Consider the following 18,209-nt stretch of genomic DNA (forward strand, 5'->3'; position numbering starts at 1 on the left):
ATGGTAATAATGAAGTAAACCGCACAGCTCGGTAATTACAGAGGTATCGCGCCGGGGTCACACGCAGGCACCACGGGTACCCACCCGCCCGTCCCGTGCATGTTAGGTACCTACATCAGGAGAGGTACCTGCATACCTTATAACGGACGACAACCATTATGCAACAGTAGATAGGTACCTATAATATAGTACCTCCTAGGGTATATGCACCAGAGGGTATATAGGTACCTAGGTACCTACTAGGATAGATTCCAGGCATTTCTGGTAAGCGTTAACCTCTTCAGGTTAGCACAGATTTTGCTGCCCACCCGCAGGCGCATACGAGATGCCTTATATATTTCTAATAACGCACCTCCCCACACACGCCCCCGAACTTGTCGCTATTCTCTCGACAGAGCTTGCAGCTCCGGGCGAGCTGTTGTCGGAGAAACACCGACGAGTTGTCTCGAGGCATCATGTCACGATCGTACAATCGTACAGCGCCGAGTTATCATAACGCTGCTCTCAGCCGTAAGGCGCTGAGGAGAGGAAAAAGCGGGCAAGGCCAATAACACCTCGATACGTGTCGAAGATACCGTATTCGCTCCGAGTCGCAGTACAGGCAATAAAGCTACCATCTACCGCCCATGTCGTACCCGAATCGCAAGCAAACGATCCCTATAGGTGCGCCGATTGCGGACAGGTCTTAGGTAGTCCCGAGGAGCAGAGCCTACCGAAACGACGCCAGTCACGATCACCAGTAAACCTAGCAGGCAAGTAAGCGAGCAGGCGGTAAAGGCAAATACACGATAATAATTGTTGCGCAGCAAGCTTAAAAACGCCAGAAGATGCCATCCAACTCCCCTCGCCTTTCTCCAGGCGCGCGTGCCGACTCTAGTAGCAGCAGAACCAGATACACAAGGGATATATATAGTTAGCTTCCAACATCGGGTAGCAACAGCAAGAAAGCTACTAGAGACAATCCCCTCCTCCTCTGCCTCCCCTCTTATTTCTTTTCATCCGTGGGTGTTGCAAGGTTGAGCTCGGCCTGCCCACCCGATGACGTGGGACGAACCCGGTCCGGACAGGTCCCGAATTACGAGGCAAGGACTCTAGAGTTAAATATATATATAAATGACGAGAGCGGTGGTAAGATGCGAAGCGAACACGAAGCGAATTTACGTGTCTGGGTTCGTGGGTACTGTGATAAGCCGATATCCCTCTCTCTCCGACTGACTCCCTCCATCTCGTGGCCCGTGCGGTTTTATTTCGAGAATCTCATTGATCAGACAGGCGACCCGAGGGATGCAGCTGTAGACAATGTAAGGTAACGCTTCCTGGGCCGATACTGACAAGGTGCTTCCTTGATTCGATAGCCACCAAGATTTATCATGCGCCTAATTGCCAATGGGGCCCGGGAACCAACCGCTTCGACTTTACTTGGGCCACCTCGGTAAGCATCCGAGAGACCGGGACGCCCCCGAGCCGCGACAGCGTTTCCGGCTCGACGACGCTGCGCTTGGCCGGGGCCGACTTGCCCGCGTTGGTGATGGAAACGTACACCGCGACTATGATGACGATGATAAGGATAATCGCGACTGCGCCACGATATTAGTGAGCCGGTCAAGAACAAGAAAAGGGGAGTAGTAATAGGGCAGAATCATACCGACGATACCCAAGCAGATCCACTTCTTCTTCCGCGTCTTCCTCGCCGTGTCGACAGCGACGACCATCTCCTGGTTACCCTTATCGAGATTCTCGACCACCTCTTCGGCCTTCTGCTCGATGTTGGTAACGGCGACGTCCTGCTGTATGATGAGCGTGTCCATGTCTTGGAACAGCTGCGCGAGCTCGAGCAGCTGCTGTTCGATCTTCTTCAATTGGGCATGTCGGTCTTGGACGGCGCTCAAGACAGCTTGGGCTTGGCCACGCCGGTTGCTCTGCATCAGGGCTTGTTGGAAGACCTGGCCGCCAGTCTGGTCCTCGACGGCAGCTCGCACTTCGGCTTCGTCGGCTTCGGGCCGTACGATACGGTACTGCCGCGCCATCTGATCCTGTGTCTTTTTCCGAAAGGCGGACTCGACACCCTGGTAGGCCCGGATAGCATCCTTTAGCCTCCCGTCGACTCGGCGAACTTGCTGGCCGAACTTCTGCTGGCCTTCAGGGCTGCTCTTGAGCTGTCGTACCCGCTCGGTCAGCGACCGGTAGTGGGCCATGGTCTCGGTGCTCAGCGCATCGAGTTGGCGATTGGTGTTGCTCGAGGCTGAGGCGTCGGCGTCGTCGAGGGCCCTCTGCTGGAGCATCTTGAGTTGATCGAGGTTTCGGTCAATCGTATCGATCCCGCGGTTGATTTCGGAAACCTCGTTTAGGACGGAATTGGGGTTGCCGGCCCCGTAGGAGCCGCCATTCTGGGGGAAGGAAGACATCTCGACATTGTTCGCTAATACCCATCAGCGTCTTGTTCCAGGCGGTGGATAGCACGCGAGCATCTTACCGCCATAGTTTGGTCGCGATGGGAGACCGCCTCCGTAGCCATCGTTCGTGGCCGCCCGATCGTCGAAGGGGTTTTGTTGGCCGCCGTACCTAGATCAGCCCGTGTGTCAGCTAACCAAGCGGCATATCCTTCGTGATGGCATCTCGTCCCGACCGATCGAAGGGCGGAGAGGGGGGCGACGAACCCGTACTGCGCCATGATATTAGTTATTTGTCAATTAGTCTGAATAGTATGCCAATGGAAGAAGACGGTAGGAGAGCAATGTGGAAGAAAGGAAAATCAAAAATCAGAGGCGCGAGAAGGGGGACAAAGTGCAACGAGACCGGCGCTGTCTAATTCCTGGGTAAAATGGTTGAAACACGCAAGGGGTGGATTTCATACACTCATGGCGCTCCTGGGGGGGGGGCTTGACTACCGTTACGACGGGAAAAGGATCGGACGTTGGTTGGCGTCGGCTTGGTTGGCTTGATGCAGCAGTGAGGTTCGGGGATATAGCGAATAGCAATGCGGTATTCCTTATCTGGGTTTCTCTCTTGGGAAGAAGGAGGAATGAATAATTATGAATAGAGAACGGCAACCAAAAATAAGCTGGGGACGAAGGGAGAACGAGGAAGGAAAACGCAGACGGCACAAGAGAGAGATTTACACACAGGAACAGCACAATACAATACAATACAATACAACACGCGCATACGCACAGGCACACAAGAGGAGACAGACACAAGTTGATAAAGGGAAAGGGAAGAGGACTGGTTCGCAGCGAGAGCGAGGAGGAGAGGCGCAGGCAGGTCAGGTTTTAGGTGTAGGTCCATTTCATCCAGCCATTCCTCCGTCAACCCATGTCCATACCTCCTTGGACAGGTAAGGTACAGCAATAGGGACAGGGCGGTACATGCAAGTAGGCAGGGGAAGGTACCTGGCAACTCATGGTTGGGCGGTGGGCTACCTCGCCTAGCCACAGGCCGATGTACCGCCCTTCCCTGCTACGTAATCGTACCCGCTAACGGTAAGCTGACAAGCCCAGGTTGCTGATGCCATGCGCAAAAGGAAAGGGAAAAAATCCAAAAAGAAATCGACAAGAAAAAGGGTCTGGTCGGGACGAGGCAGGGGGGGGGGCACAGGGGGTTCCCTTCGCAGTGGGAAGTGGGACGAGTGCTGGGTCGTACCCTGGTAAGGTACTGCCCCGCGACAGGCGATGACAGCGAATAGGCACGCAGGGTGCTGGGACCCTCCAGGTCCGCGACGGGATCTGGCTAAACCCGATGGCCAACGGTGAAACCCCGATGAAGAACTAGTACGTATTTATAGTACGAGAAGGCGACACTACACTGCCCAAGGTACTCTTGCACGCTCGGGTTACAGAGCGCCAGGTAACGCTCCCAAGCGCCGCGAGCACGCAGGAAGCGCGACGCCAATACCGCACCAGGTCACACACACTGATCGGTGGTCAGTGCAGAGGGTTCGACTGAGAGCAACCAAAATCCATCGCCTGGGCCTGCCAGCACCTACTAGTAATTACAGACTACGCCCAACATACCTTAGGTAGGTATACTCATAGAGCCTACCACTATCAACCAGCCACCTAACCTGGTCCGATCTTGGGGGGCACGCACCGCGCTTCTTTACCGCATCTGCACCATGCCCATGCCTCGAGTTACCTGATGTCTGGATAGGGTGGGAGTCGGGACCCAAGGCGAAGGACGGAAAATGGGACCGGTCGTCGTTGTGCGCCGACGGCGTCCCAGGATCGGCAGCCCTTTTTCTCCCCCTGAACCAAGTGCGCGCTCCCCTACGCAGCAATCTCCCCCGTCCGGTAGCGCCTCTGCGTCTGGACTGCTAATTTGCCTAGTTGCCTGGTTCTCGACTGCGTGCCCTGTGCAGGCCAGGGAACTCGCTGTTGCATTGCCGTCAGGTCCAATTCCGTTTTGGGGGAGGGGGGGGGTTTAGGTACATCTCTGCCGTGAAAAAAGGAGGCGTGTCAGCCAGGGCCATGTTACCTACTTACGTGGGTACCTGGGTCCCGCAGAGAATGGGCCGTGACCAGGTTGCGTTCGGCACGTGATTTGCAGGGGGCGCCCCGATGCACCTAACACGCCCATACCAGTTATATGCACACATCTAAAAATGGCCGCGTCGAGGCGAGGAGCGCAGCTAACGCTGACGCACATGTCCCAGCCCGGCACAGCCAGCTTTAGCTTGCTACGCGCGGTTCGTATACCGGGCAGCCACAGCGAGAGCGAGAGCGAGAGCAGAAGCGAAAATCGCAGACCGCCTCTCCCGCAGAACGCCGCAGCTGGGCGCTTCCGCCAGGGTCTGCGAGCCGGATATGGCATGTAGCCACACTAGCTGGCATAGACTGGGCGCCCGCACAGTTAGCATGTAGGTACGAGAGAGCCGCGGTCGGCGCCTATCCCACGCGCCCTCCCCAGTGAGAAGCGGAGGAGTGCCGTGCTGGACACGGTTGGCCAGGGCACATCACTAGAATGCCAGCGTCTGACGCTCGATCTAGGACGGGTCCCCGGATGAGAGGCGTCAAATGGGAGGGAGGGCCTGAGGCGTAGTGGTCTTGCGGCCTCCCTAGTTCCGCTGTGCGCGAGGGCAGCGTGCCTCTCCGCAAACATCGTCGATCCTACGCGGGGAAGGGCGCGTCTAGCATTCCAACGGTGGTCTAGTTCGCTAGATCACCTTCGATGAGGGGAGATACTGTGTCAAAAAAGGCCCCGTCGATTTGGATCCCGGGGCGGGTGTCTAATCTGAGAATCTACCGAGCGTACGTAGGCTCTTCTAATCACCAACCATTCCTCGGCCTAGATCGCCGCCGCCCTTCCCCTCCCTTACACCATGGCGTACGCCGACGCGTAGCTGACGCTCGAGTCGTGGACGTCTTCGACCAGGCTGCTGCGCTGATACTGCACAAACTTGAAGCGGTACTTGCCGGGCTCGCTCGGCCCCGCCCGCGCCAGCACCTCGAGAGCGGCCATCACGACGCCGATGGGGTGCCGTCCGCAGACGGTGTTCTTCGTGTGCCTCAGATTGTCCACGAACTTGTCGTGGTCGCCCGTCTCGATGGCGTCCATGGCCTGGTGGTCGACTTGCTTGATGCTCTCGTGAATGGGCGGGTTCGTAGGCCGAGGCGCCTTCCGGCCCAGAGAATGGATCTGGTCGACGTCGCCGCCCGGGGCGTAGGCCGTGTAGCTGAACCGCGTGCCCCAGTGGCAGAAGTCGGAGCTCACGACAAAGGCGTTGTCCGGGTCTTGCAGATACGGCGCCAGCACCTCGCCGAACTCCTTCTCCTGCGCGCCGCTATTGTCGCCGACGAGGACGGGCACGATGGTCGGGTACTCGGCTTCGGACGCGAAGGTCTGGGTAAGTCGCTTGTAGATATACGGGAGATGCATCTCCAGTGAGTGCTCGTCGACGTCGCTCCGGTTCGGGATGTCCTGGAACTTGCCCGTGTCGCGTAGCTGCTGGGCGACGTCCTCGTCGACGGTCAAGTCGCCGAACGGCGTCGCGTACTTGGCGTACTTGGTCAAGGCGCATCCGAGGAGGTAGTAGGTGTGCGAGGGCCCGAGGACGAAGATACGCTTAGCTCTGCTCAGGTCGAGAGACTTGTACGCCCACGCTGCGCAGGGCCCCGAGTACGAGTAGCCTGCGTGTCTTCGGGCGGGGGGGGCCAGCGTTAGGAACAGATCACTACCTACCACCTACTACCTGCTCTCGCAGCAGAGGGGGGGTCATAAACCTACGGCGCAATCACGATCTTAGCTCCGGGAATGGGGAGGCTGCTGTCGTGGATGGAGCTCGGGACGTCGGCCAGGAAGCTGTCTAGCTGGCTAGACAGGGAAGCAGCGTCGCCATCGTACCAGCTGAACGCGTGGCTAGCCTCACGAGTCCCCTTGAGCGTCATAGTTGACGCTCCGCACCTCCCAGATGCCTCGGTGTCCTGGAGGGGATAATGCGCAGGGTGTGGTATGAGAGCGGCACCCGATGGATTCGGTCGAGCGGTTGAAAGCGGAGGAGGGAGAGCTTGGATGTCGAGTATGGGCAGGTAGTAAGATGGGAATATCGACCTACCCCGCTGCCCCGCGTCGCGCGAGCTTGTTCTTACTAGGATGTAGCCAGAGCGGACAGGAGGTACCTTGTTGCGTGTGCACCTGTCCGGCCTGTTACGCATAAGTGCATAACCTCGTGCATTCCCTAAGCTGTTAACGATAGGTACAGGTACAGGCAGGGCAGGCAAAGGGCGCTGGTCCGGCGGCCAGATAGATAAGACAGTTGAGCTTCGGAAGGCGTCTTCCCCGTGTTTGATAGGCGCATATGACGCAATTCGGGGTGCGGTCCAGTAAGTTACCTACCCAAACGGAACTCTCGCTTCCACGGTGTTACCCATTTATAGAGGCATGTCCACCATGGCTAGATTCTAATTGCCCGTCCAGGAAGCGAAGTATTCAATGCGAATGCGAGATACGAGATTACCTTAAAGAAGCTTCCGCTTTAGACTCGTAACTGGTTTGTGTGGATATCTGTAGATCGAGCCTACGGCATCCGGATACCGGCATCATAGTGGCATATGCCACCTGCCATGAGGTTAGCAAGAAGACTACGACCTCTAATAACAACACATGATCCTCCGTTTTAAGTATAGCATGACATGCTTTCTACGAAGGCTAAGACGGGCGTGCTGTGGTCGATGGCATGGGTGATTTCTGTCCAGACCTTCACTATGTAGAGTTCTGCTCTATGTTAATGGTTTGTTGCTGGTTTGCTTTCTGATCAAGACCGACCTCCCAAGTAGGGCCGCACTTACCCGATCACCACGGCGGCCCATCTATAATATAGGTTTTCCTGCAAGAGAAACGAGCATGATGACCCCAACGGAATATATGACACTTTATCACCAGGACTAAGGGTGGGATAGGTGAAGGCATTAACTAGAGATGGTAGTCTGTTCGAACCGTTAAAAGATATGTCGCTCCAACCAACGCTCGCTCGGCGATGGTTAATAGTGTTTAACAAAGTCTAACAGAGGAGAGGATGCCGGTACATTGAAATATGATATTGTTCTGTTAAGACAGGCCTGTCAACTGAGGCAGTTTAGTATTATTGAAAAGTCCATAAAGGGAGCTCACGGGTCTAACTACGCTCGTATAGCAACTTCATCTACCTCCTATTCAAAGCGGAGTATGTCGTGTGGTTAAATAGTTTATCAGTTGCACTACACTAGCGAGTAAATTGTTATTAAGCATGACTTTGCGAGCAAACCTCACGGGTATGCCGAATCGTCATTAGATAAGAAGACCATTCGTAGAGGCGTCTATATTATATATCCTTCGTTAGACAGATAAATTAGAGATATTCATCAACCTCCCTTAGACTCCGCTTGAAGACGCCTGTTACGTAAAACCAACGGTTTGGCATTTTTAATCCGCACCTTACCGTAACGCAGCGGCCTATCATCAATCTTAGTATAGATCTTATTAAAGTTAGATCTTACTAAAGTTAGATGCTCCTGAGAGGCTCGCGAGAGGCGGGAGGGACTCCATGGCTGGGACATTAATACCTCCATGATAGAGAGGATATCGTTAGGGTACTGACAATACGAATGAAGTCTTACTACATACCTAGATAAGAGCGCATATCTCCCGTAGCCGGGACAAGCAAAGGAAGGTCTTAACACTCTTTCAAGCGAGGTACTCTAGCGAATCTCTCCGGAGAGACATTGACAGGTGGCTTGTAATGCTACATAGACCTTCCCATACTCTCAAAGTCCACGTTGAGGCTCTACTTTGAAGTTGGTACAGAGCCCACCAGGAGTAGCATGCTACAGATAACTGATTGGGTTAAATGGTGGTCTAGCGGGTTGTCTTTTAGTGTCAGAACGTTATATTCTATTACACCTAGCCTCGCAGGTGAGCGTATTGGCTCTTCCAGACGAGACCCAGTTACTCTAACGTTGGATGAAGTCAAGGGGACGGTTTATGCATGTTCCCCGTGTTAGTGAATGAGGTGGAGCCCTAGCTCAGGGAGGTTTCCTGTCCCCCCATTGACCCCTACTCCTACTCTCCCGTCCTCATCCAGTAGCTGATCTGTAGGCTCTGCCATGTTGAAGAATGGAAGGGTGCCAGCAATAACGAGTGATTAAAATAGACTGCCTGAAGGCTTGGTTCGGGGCAGATCCACGGTCGTGCTCAAAGATACGATGATGTGGCTTGTATGGACAGTGCGACGCTGACCCTAGGAGCATTACGGCGAGTTGTACGCGGTAAGGAACTCGAAACTAGCGTTATGATATCACTCCTTACTGCATACTCCTTGCAATCCAAATTCAGGTCATGGTTAAGGACTGTCGGGGGTATTATAGAATCGAGCTGTCCTCTATCGAGCACTCGTGGATATACACCAAACACCACAGTCGCCCCATTGGTATACCTGGATACATGTTGGTCCTACAGCTAATTAACGATTGTTCACCTATAACTCCGGCGCTTATGCAATGCAGTCGGCCATACGTGCTAGAATGCCATCTGCCCCCTCTCTAAGCAGGCGAAATATCATCCTACGAGTCCCATCTTACTAGCGGAATCTCAACACTCAGGTTCGGACGCCGAAGACACCACCGGCCCAACCGAAGGCGTTACTACCGGCGGTGGCGGCGGTGGCGACCTTCTTGCCGGCGCACGTCAGACACCTCAGCTCTCCGCCCAGATTCGTGATCGAGCAGTGCGAGCAGACGTGCTTGTGGCAGGCAACGCAGCCCGTCGCGGCCTCGGGGTCGAGACCGAGGCCGAACCCGTCGCCCGCCATCATCGCGTCGCTGCTGCCGTCGCCCGCGTTTCCGTGCAGCGCCTGCCCGCAGTCCTCGCAGTCGGCGGGCCCGTCGTACATCGAGCAGCCGATAGGAGGGGCGAGCGAGACGGCCGCCGCGTTGGGCAGGTCCCAGAAGCTATGCAGCGACGCCTGGTGGGCTCCGTGCGGGTGGGGCGAAGCCGTCACAGACTGAGGCTGGGGTAGCGTGCCGAAGATGCCGAGTTGGAGGTGGTGCTGGTGCTGGTCTTGCGCGATGTGCTGCCTCTGGGCCGTGTAGAGCATGTTCAAGGTGCGTTCTGGGAGGGATTCGCGTGAGAAGCTGTTCGAGCGAGGCGCGCAGCGGGCAGCGACACGGCCCGCCACTCGTGGTAGAACTTACGATGGACTTCGTCATCCGAGGGCCGGCCGTCCCGGAACCGCTTCATGGTGCGGCTGTGAAGGTGTGACGGCGTAGCGCACCTTGCCACGAAGCGGGGCGGGGATGTGTTCTGGATGTCCATCATGGTGAACCGGACCGGTAAGGGTGGTGAGTTGAAGATGCTGGAGGAAGAGAGTTCCGACTCGGACCGCTTGCGCTTGAGGATCATCTTGGGGCCCGTTCCGGGGCTACTTGTTTTCTTCTTTTTAATATACCTATGGCCTTCTAGGACCCTGGGCTGTAGGCTTCACGAGGATGGTGACGAAGTAAATTGTCTACGAGGCGATAGGACGAGATGGGAGATGTGGTGAGGGAAAAGGAAAAGGCTGCCATTGGCAAATGTGGAACGAGAATGGAATGGTAGCGTGGGAGGTATTTCGTATTTCTCGAGAAATCCCCGACTTAAGAATACACATCAGGCTTTGTGACGGAGTATTACATATCTGATTGCGAGGGACCGGGGAGGGAGCGCGACCCGTCGCGTCCGGGTCGCGCAATGGAACACGGTGAAGGATCCGCTGCAGACCTGTAGCGCGCCCGGTTCGCGTAAAAGGGGACCAGCCAAGCCCGTATTTATGCACAGGTATAACATACATGCATACGGGATAGCATTGTGACCTAGCTGTGTTTGTGCATAACACGTATAGGTACATTGGATGCAGGTACAGGTACCTCTGCGTTATACGCAGGTGTACATAGCAGGGTATCCCTTCACTCCACAGGCATCTCCCCCTTGTTCACACCATCTCCCCTTATCCCTGGCGGCTGGCCACGATCCTAAGCGTCTTCATCCTCGTTTTGCTCTCCCTACGTACGTGTAGGTATATGGGGGTGTGCTACCTAGCCTGGGGAGAACCAGCCCTGACGCCAGCAGCGCCTCACTAGATTTTACATAAGTAGGTAGCTACCACAAGTCTTACGGCGGGAAGAGTGAAGAGAGTCGAACTCCCCGGGATATTTACAGAGGCGACCATACGGTCATCGTCAATGAGACGAAGTTCGGCAAGTACGAGGGCAAATATGCGGCGAGATGCGCGACTAGTAGCACGGAGAGAGACTAGAGAGTAGGCACGGGGAAAATTGTGCCAAATTCATTATGATCATACTATCGTGTCTATAACCCATGTCTTGTCCCGGTTTATCTAAACCTGTCCATGTTGCCCTAATCCCTAACAGGTTCTCCTAGAATTATATAATGGTGCAAATGTCCTTCCGTTGTCTTGTGTGTTGATCTCGAGTGACAGGCTGCCAATCTACAGCATGATGGCGCCGACTAGGACAGCAACAGCGGCGACGCTAGTGCTCACCAACGCAGACGACAGCTGGAACGGACCGGGGGCGGCGTTGACGGTAGGCGAAGAGGTCGCGGAAGCATAGGCTTGAGTTGACGACGCCGTCGCGGCCGCCGCAGCGGAAGACGCAACGGAGTGGGCGCTCTGGACAGCGGATGAGGCCGCTGCCCGGTCGCTGCCGGTAGCGGTAGAGGCCACGCTCTCGGCGCTGGCGACAGCCGCGCTGGCAGAGGATACGGCAGCTTGGCCGGCGGTGGCGGCGGCAGACTCTGCGCTGCCCACAGCGGACGACACTACGTCCGAAGCGTAGCTTCTTGCCGAGTCGGCGACGCTGGATGCGTACGACTCCCACGAATTGGCAATACTGGATCCGGCCGACTCCCATGAGTTCGCGATCGAAGACCCGGCATTGGCCCACGAACTGGCCAGGCTCCTGGCCGAGTCAACATCAGAGCGCCAGTCCTGACGGGGGTCGAACTGCCGGGCGATACTGTTGCCGAGGGCAGCCGCCTCGCTACCGACCGCTTCGCCGGCGTTTTGAATGCTCTTCCACCACTGGCGCGGCTCCAGCTCGCGCTTCCCGGCATGGTTGGCGGCAACAGCGCTGGCGGCGGCCTGGGCCGAGTTGGCGATAGCTAGCGCCGAGTTTCGCGCTGGTTGCCAATCACCTCGATCGGCGGCGGAGCCAGCGGCTGCTTGCGCTGCGCTGGCCCCCGCGAGTGCCTCAGAGACGTCGTCTTGCCAGGATTGACGCTCCCTGAGCACGGGTGCGGGCGTGATCATAGGGTCGCGTGGCGCTTGTTGAGCGACGTGGGCCATGGCCACGGAAGCCATGAAGAGCGAGTTTGTAACGAAGTGCATGGTGACTGATTTAACGACGGAGAGTATCGGTATCTTGCGGCTGTTGCATTTCAGAGTAGACAGATACGATGACTTGGCTTTAGATATGGGAGAGGAAAAGCTCTTTTATAAGTATATCCCTCGTGAATGGCCCGTAATACAAAGAGACCTGTGGCGTCTGGTTTGCCTCCTCTTCGCCTATGGCGTCGGACTTTGTGTCTCGCGCTACCCTGCCCGATTCGAAGCAGGATTATCTCCTCGGAGACAGTTCCAAGGCTTGACTCACATGGTGTGCTAGGGTTGGCCTCCCGGGTATGTACCGCCGTGTCGATCCTACCAATGTTGAATAGTCCGAAGGGGAATACTTCTGTTTGAGATGGATGATGATATGGAATAAACACGGTTGCTATGGAGGCTGTAGTGTGTAAACAGCCTTAGCCGTGTTCACGTAACCTGACAAGTCGGCTAGGTCTTGCTTGTTGTGCAACAATAACACCGCAGGGCGGTTCCGTTCCCAGCGTCGTGATACTGGGCATCGTTGAAGCCTCATCGGGATCTTCAGATCTACCTCCCGATGGAAATGCCGGGTGCCCCTTGATCTCCAAGGTGATTACCAAGTCGGTGTCTCCCTTGCTTGGTAAGTATGTGTGTGTATTTACATGTCGGCAAATAAGCGATGCTCTGTACTCCCTGCTGGTTATGCTCTACCTACGTGTCCGTCGGGCGCTGACATTACATGGCGCACTCCTGCGGTGGCTTACATTCGCAAGTTATAATATCCGGTGCGACTGGCCACTCGCCGCTGGGAGCATTGGACGGGTTTCCCGCCATATCACCCAAGCTATCCTACCTCTTGCCTGCACTATTAATAGCGGCGCGGCCTGTCTACATTCATAGTGCGTACCAGATCCGAGGTCAAGGATGTTCCTATGTGAAGGATGTTCGTCTATTCATCCTCCTCGGTTGAATCTGCGCCGCCCGCCTTCGCCACTGTCACGACACCTTTCCATCCTATACATGTCGCGACTGACTACTCCCGTCTTCGGGGGTGCCTTTGTAACACCAATCTAGAAAATAGGGAGAGTTAACGTATTAGGTAGACCAGATATTCGATCTTCTGTTGTCCATTCCGGATCTGAAGTCACCGGCAGGCTGTGAAAGCTCTAGGCTCAAGCCACATACCACTAGCGTGCGAGAGAGTAAACAAAGGAACAGCGGCACTCTGTCGTGATGGTGTGTCCAACACCCCTGTCTGGTTGAAGACCTCCGAGGTGTGTCGGCGCCACCCTCTCGTATTATGGGCGGGAATGATTTTACTTTCCAAGACATATATCGACGACAGGACCTTGGCACCTTCAGCTGGCTAGCGCTAGGGGGGTAGAGCTTCTACGGGCTCAAGCTACATGCTTTGCGGGGCGGCGAGCGAATGGCGCTTGCCATAGGCCCCTACGATTCCATGGGTTCCTGTTGTAGGGGCTAGCGTATGAAATCCACGCCCATCATGATCCAGGTCGATCTAATGGCCGTGTATGAATGCATATCGCCGCTGTCGATTATGTTAGTACGACTTTGTTCGCTAGGAGAAGCGTAAACCAGCTGAACAAACAGCGTCATCGTTCGCGCCTGGCCTCGTTGGGAAAAGACCTCAGTGGCCTGCACGACTTCACCCTCTGCTCACGTAAAGAGGCATCATAGCTTCTAAGTAGAGTGGCAAACTACGCTGGGCGGGTGGGCGAGTCGTAGGATTCTTGGTGGTGACAAAACGGGGCTCGTGGCGAGGCTCGACGAGTCATCCTGTCTTTGCTTCTGTGAGCTTAAGACCCCTTGTGGTAGGCAACTAAGCTGGGGGCAAGTTACACCTAGTCTTTTGGTGATCCGTGCTACGGGAAGGAGAGTATGTGAAAATTCCTCTCGAGTGATCAACGGAATAGATGTGCGAAAAGGCTCAGTGTTCGTTCGATATCAACATAGCACCATAAGAGAAGCGGAGATACTCTCGGACTAGAGAAACACTGGTATCACGTCTCGGGTGAGAATATTGGTAATAGAATGCTGTTTTACAGTGCTGATCGTGAGTGATAACCATGGGTTGAGAATGCTTGAGGGTGAGATTGGTAGTTAAAAAAGGTTGAAAGCACGACGACGTCAACCAGTGTACTCCCAACTACAACTCTCAATCCAAACACAATGCCATATCGATATTTCATTGGTCTATTTTACTTGTAGTCCCGATATTAGGAATTATATAACAAGAAACAAGATAAATACAGGAGCTAGGAGGAGGAAGCAGACTTGCTGAAACACCAATGACAGCTTCACGTGGAGGGCTTCACCTCATGGAGCCGGACCTGAACGCCAGTGCCTGAACGGTTCTCGATGGCATGGTGTAAGCGAATCTCGCCATCACCCTCCTCCATGTTCTCGATGCGGTCGTACTTTTGACAGAACCGTGCGATAACGTAGCTAACTTCCTGCCGCCCAAATTGTTCTGGATGGAGAGGGAGGTCAGGATACGCATGGCCATACGCGCAAGGGCAGCAGGGGGAAGTTAAAAAGGGGAAAGGGGGAGAGCGCGACTTACGACCGAGACACTTGCGGGCGCCAGCGCCAAAGGGAATGAACTCCCAACCCGGGCGGTGCGTCTCCCATCTCTCAGGCCGGAACACCTCGACGTCCGGACCCCATATGTCGGGACGATGCTGCATGGCGTATAACGCAATCAGGACCTGCGTGCCCTTGGGAACGAAGACGCGGGAACGGCCATCGGACCCACCACCACGCGGTAGCACCGTGTCGCGCAGCGCAATGCGCTCGTTGAGCGGGATCACGGTGGCGACGCGTAGGGACTCGCTGATGACCCACTGCAGGTAGGGCACCTGGGAGAGCGCACGGATATCGGCGGGCGGGCACTCGCCGAACTGCTCAAGCACGGCGGCGCGCAGCCGCGCGTACGCCTTGGGGTGTCGCGCCAGGAAGTAGACCACCCACCCGAGCAGGCAGCCCGTCGTGTCGCGCCCCGCGATCAGCACGTGCAGCGTCTCGTTGCGCAGCTCGCGCGGGTCCTGCGTCTCTTTCGCTAGCTCGTTGAGCAGGTTGAACCGGCCGCCCTGCTCGGGGTCGAGCGACTTCTCGACGGGCGCCCGCGCCAGCCGGTCCGCGACGATCCCGTCGGCGAAGGCGTGGATCGCCGCGCAGTGCTCCTTGAACTCCTTGCTGTTCATAAGCCAGTAGAACTTGGCCAGCGCGCCACGCTGGTCTATCCAGACCTTGGCAGCGTTGAAGTGCTGGGCGAGGTCCCCTGACTTGTTACCGTGCTTGCTATGGGGCTGTCGCTCGTTTTGTTGGAGCGAGTTGGCAGACTGGCCGAAGATGAACTCGGTCGCTGTGTCGAGGGTGAATCGGAAGAAGAGCGGAGCGAGGTCCACCTTGCTCGTCCACCCACTCTCGGCGTCTACGGTCAGCCGACTCCAGAGGTTCTGGAGGTGATGCTCCTCAAGCTCGGAATCGCTGATCATCTCGCGGGAGAACTGAGGGCGCAGGAGGGCGCGACTGTGCTTCCATATATCGCCGGTGCTGGTGAAGATGCCCTTGCCGAGAAGGGGCATCCAGCTGAGCTGGCGGATGTGACTGATATCAAAGTCGGGGCTCGTGAACAGCGCGCGGGCGTTCTCCGGGTCGCGCGTGACTATGATCTCGTAGTCGATGATAGGCGCTCTCAGGGTATGGCAACTGAGCGAGAGGCTATTCATCTTGTCGACTACATACTGCGGCCCGCGGTCTTCCTTGGTCGCCTTCATCGAGTCCCGGAGGACGGAGTTTCCGATGAGGTTCGTGCTGCGTAGCACTGGCGGCGGAAGACATCCCAACGCAGCGGCCTTAGCATTATTACGCCGCTTCCGCAACTTGGACTTGGCAAATGTCCAGGCGACAAAGAGCACCAGTAGGATTATCGCGCTGCTTGCGTATTGCAGCATGTTGATAGGGGTTTGTTGGGACTGCAAGGGATGTAGACTGGTGATGGGAGGCGAGTTGGCGGCAACAGGACAGGAACAAGACTCTCAACAGCATCCTTCTCTCTGCAGCCTCTCAGATCTTTTTCTCTTAACCTCTCGTCTCATTATGCCGTTTGAGCCGGTCTATTGTTAGTAAGCGCGCTATACTACCCGGCTTTGAAAATGCCGAAAGTTGCATTCCAGTCTTTCCGTCCCCCTGATTGCGTGCCGGCCATGGCTTGCCCCCTATGCCACCCTAAGAGCTGATAGAGAAGAGAAAAAGGTATCCGGCTCCAAGGGCGTTCGAGCAGGCTCTAATCAGGGCCCTGTTGCGACTTCTCATGACCCCAGGCCAATATTGAGCTCGTCTCGGCCGTTGTCAGTTCTGGGTATCGGATACTTCATGTAGGTAGGTAGGTATCTCCCTACGTTGGGACATGAGGATCGTCATCGACGTCTTACTCAATAATTACCCTGGCCTCGCGTGGGCGGCTTTTGGACGGGCAGGTCTTCGGCGCAGAGTATTGGAGGCTTGTCTAATATTTACTGCAGGAATGATACGACAGGCCGAGCTCACAGCAAGCTCACCCTGGTCCATCGCCAAGGACCCAAGGGCCTGGAGCATCCCGGAGAACGTGGAGGGCCGGGGGGGAAACAGGGTCCCCCTGTAAACAATCTTGCCTATTCGGGAAGAAGTGAGACTGTGTAAGGGGGAGACGATGGTAACTCGATATTAGACGCAGGAACGAGGCCGTTCCCTGATAGCGTTCCCGGGCTTAGGGAGGAGAATGCGTAGGTAATTAGAGATCAAAATAGAGCAAAAAAAAATAAGCCACTGTTGGTAGCGATGGTTCCTGATACGCGTTATAGTAGCTGAATTTTCACGAGAATATAACTAGTAAGGAGGCGCCGATCACTGAACATCTACGGAGTCCATTCATCATGATTGCAGGCCAAGCTACCGCCTCTAGGTCCCCTCGCCGTTTTCATTTCAGAAACGAACGCCTTTGAACAACCTCTCTCCAGGGAAGACCTACAGACCGTTGCCAGAGCCGGACCGCAACCTGCAAAATGCACGTCGCCACATACTTTATTCTCTCTTTCTTCGGCGCCGCCGACGGCCTGCCGACCTTCTCGGCAGAGAGGCGGCAGGCTATCGACGTCAGCCCGAATATCGACCTCGGGTTAGGCCTTGAAAATGCCAACTCGTGTTTCGGGATAGGCATCTCTGTGTGTGACCCCATCACTGTCGATTCTAAAAAGAATATGACAGTGACAGGAAATGCCCCCCAACCCGAGGCCGGGGACGTTGAGGTGAACACACCTGATAACAGCACGTCGGACAACAACCAGATACTCAAGCTGAGCCCTGATGTCAAGACAAATCTCAACCTCAACAATGACAACAGCTGCTTGGGTATCGGAATTAGCGCGTGCGATCCTATTACCGTCGGGTCAGAAATCACCCAGACTGTCACCCACGACGGTGGCGAGAAGAAGGCAGAGGAGCCTAAGGAGAAGGCAGAGGAGCCCGAGAAGAAAGACGAGGAGAAGAAGGAAGAGAAGGAGAGCCACTATCCAACCTCAGACCCTGGCTCTGGCACCAAGGATGAGAACAAATATCCGACGACAGAACCTAAGGAGCACAAGAAGGGAGATAACAAGAAGACTTATCCTAGTTCGGAGCCAAAGGCCGAAAACAAGGATAAGAGCTATCCAGTTCAAGAGAAGGTCGACGACAAGAAAGATAACAGCTACCCCACGAAGTCCGGCAGCAAAAAGACCGATAACTACCCAACATTCGAAAAGGCAGCAGATAAGGCGACGACTGGGAGCTATCCCGCGTCGGAGCAGAAGGCGGACGACAAGGACCCCAAGACCTACCCAACCACAGAAAAGAAGGCCCAAGACAAGGATCTCAAGTCTTACCCCACAGCCGAGAAGAAGATCGAAGAGGAGAAGCATGGTGACAAGGAGCATGACGACAAGAAGCACGCTCACAAACTGGTCGATGCAGAGCCAAAGGTGTCACCAGAAGTCTCCGTGCCAAACAAAAACAATTGCCTGGGCATCGGCGCATCGGTCTGTGATCCCATCACCGTGCACTCTAAGGTCGATCAGACCAGTTGATGACCCTCCCACAGCTACCTACTTACGTCTACTACTCTATTATCTCCCCCATTACCTCTCCCCCGCTTTTAGCCTGTTGGTGCGCTCTACTTCTTTGGTATTATTTTCACAGGGATTCAAACACCCATATTCATGTATATAGTTCAGTATATCTAGATTGTAACTCGTAATCAGGAGATTTGGATTGGGTGTGTCACTACTATCGACTCTCATCCCTCCGTGCTAGGGGAAAGTTTGCGTAATTCCAAAGCCGGGTG

At 55.3% G+C, this 18,209-nt stretch overlaps 7 protein-coding genes across 7 annotated transcripts; 1 reads left to right on the forward strand and 6 right to left on the reverse strand.

The window, feature by feature from the left end:
- Positions 1–840: 840 nt before the first annotated feature.
- On the reverse strand, positions 841–2,671 carry GGS23DRAFT_609409 (t-SNARE; the record flags this gene model as incomplete). The annotated part of the gene is made up of 4 exons (XM_051520268.1): positions 841–1,577; positions 1,646–2,419; positions 2,474–2,562; positions 2,658–2,671. 4 exons carry the CDS (start codon positions 2,669–2,671, stop codon positions 1,369–1,371), a joined length of 1,086 nt encoding a protein of 361 aa, XP_051371703.1. The 3' UTR covers positions 841–1,368.
- A 1,746-nt stretch (positions 2,672–4,417) lies between these two features.
- Positions 4,418–5,171, reverse strand: GGS23DRAFT_567692 (uncharacterized protein; the record flags this gene model as incomplete). The annotated part of the gene is made up of 2 exons (XM_051516354.1): positions 4,983–5,171; positions 4,418–4,852 (listed from the first exon to the last, which is right to left on the reverse strand). A coding segment is annotated over exon 2 (332 nt), but the record flags the coding sequence as incomplete, so codon positions are not given.
- Positions 5,172–6,944, reverse strand: GGS23DRAFT_567693 (memo-like protein-domain-containing protein). Its single transcript, XM_051516355.1, has 3 exons — positions 6,910–6,944; positions 6,220–6,815; positions 5,172–6,130 (listed from the first exon to the last, which is right to left on the reverse strand). Exons 2-3 carry the CDS (start codon positions 6,645–6,647, stop codon positions 5,308–5,310), a joined length of 1,251 nt encoding a protein of 416 aa, XP_051371705.1. The 5' UTR covers positions 6,648–6,815; positions 6,910–6,944; the 3' UTR covers positions 5,172–5,307.
- A 1,762-nt stretch (positions 6,945–8,706) lies between these two features.
- On the reverse strand, positions 8,707–10,180 carry GGS23DRAFT_567697 (uncharacterized protein). Its single transcript, XM_051516356.1, has 2 exons — positions 9,660–10,180; positions 8,707–9,576 (listed from the first exon to the last, which is right to left on the reverse strand). Exons 1-2 carry the CDS (start codon positions 9,865–9,867, stop codon positions 9,065–9,067), a joined length of 720 nt encoding a protein of 239 aa, XP_051371706.1. The 5' UTR covers positions 9,868–10,180; the 3' UTR covers positions 8,707–9,064.
- A 586-nt stretch (positions 10,181–10,766) lies between these two features.
- GGS23DRAFT_567698 (uncharacterized protein) lies at positions 10,767–12,536 on the reverse strand. Its single transcript, XM_051516357.1, has one exon. The coding sequence runs from the start codon at positions 11,849–11,851 to the stop codon at positions 10,952–10,954; it is 900 nt and encodes a 299-aa protein (XP_051371707.1). The 5' UTR covers positions 11,852–12,536; the 3' UTR covers positions 10,767–10,951.
- A 1,277-nt stretch (positions 12,537–13,813) lies between these two features.
- GGS23DRAFT_567701 (putative N-alkane-inducible cytochrome P450) lies at positions 13,814–16,445 on the reverse strand. The gene is made up of 2 exons (XM_051516358.1): positions 14,412–16,445; positions 13,814–14,318 (listed from the first exon to the last, which is right to left on the reverse strand). Exons 1-2 carry the CDS (start codon positions 15,802–15,804, stop codon positions 14,146–14,148), a joined length of 1,566 nt encoding a protein of 521 aa, XP_051371708.1. The 5' UTR covers positions 15,805–16,445; the 3' UTR covers positions 13,814–14,145.
- A 183-nt stretch (positions 16,446–16,628) lies between these two features.
- On the forward strand, positions 16,629–17,978 carry GGS23DRAFT_47451 (uncharacterized protein). The gene is made up of 2 exons (XM_051514251.1): positions 16,629–16,720; positions 16,775–17,978. Exon 2 carries the CDS (start codon positions 16,894–16,896, stop codon positions 17,950–17,952), a length of 1,059 nt encoding a protein of 352 aa, XP_051371709.1. The 5' UTR covers positions 16,629–16,720; positions 16,775–16,893; the 3' UTR covers positions 17,953–17,978.
- The last annotated feature ends 231 nt before the right edge of the window (positions 17,979–18,209 follow it).

The sequence above is a fragment of the Durotheca rogersii genome (genome assembly GCF_024521655.1).
Source record: "Durotheca rogersii strain YMJ 92031201 chromosome Unknown GGS23scaffold_10, whole genome shotgun sequence".
Taxonomy (NCBI): Eukaryota; Fungi; Ascomycota; class Sordariomycetes; order Xylariales; family Xylariaceae; genus Durotheca; species Durotheca rogersii.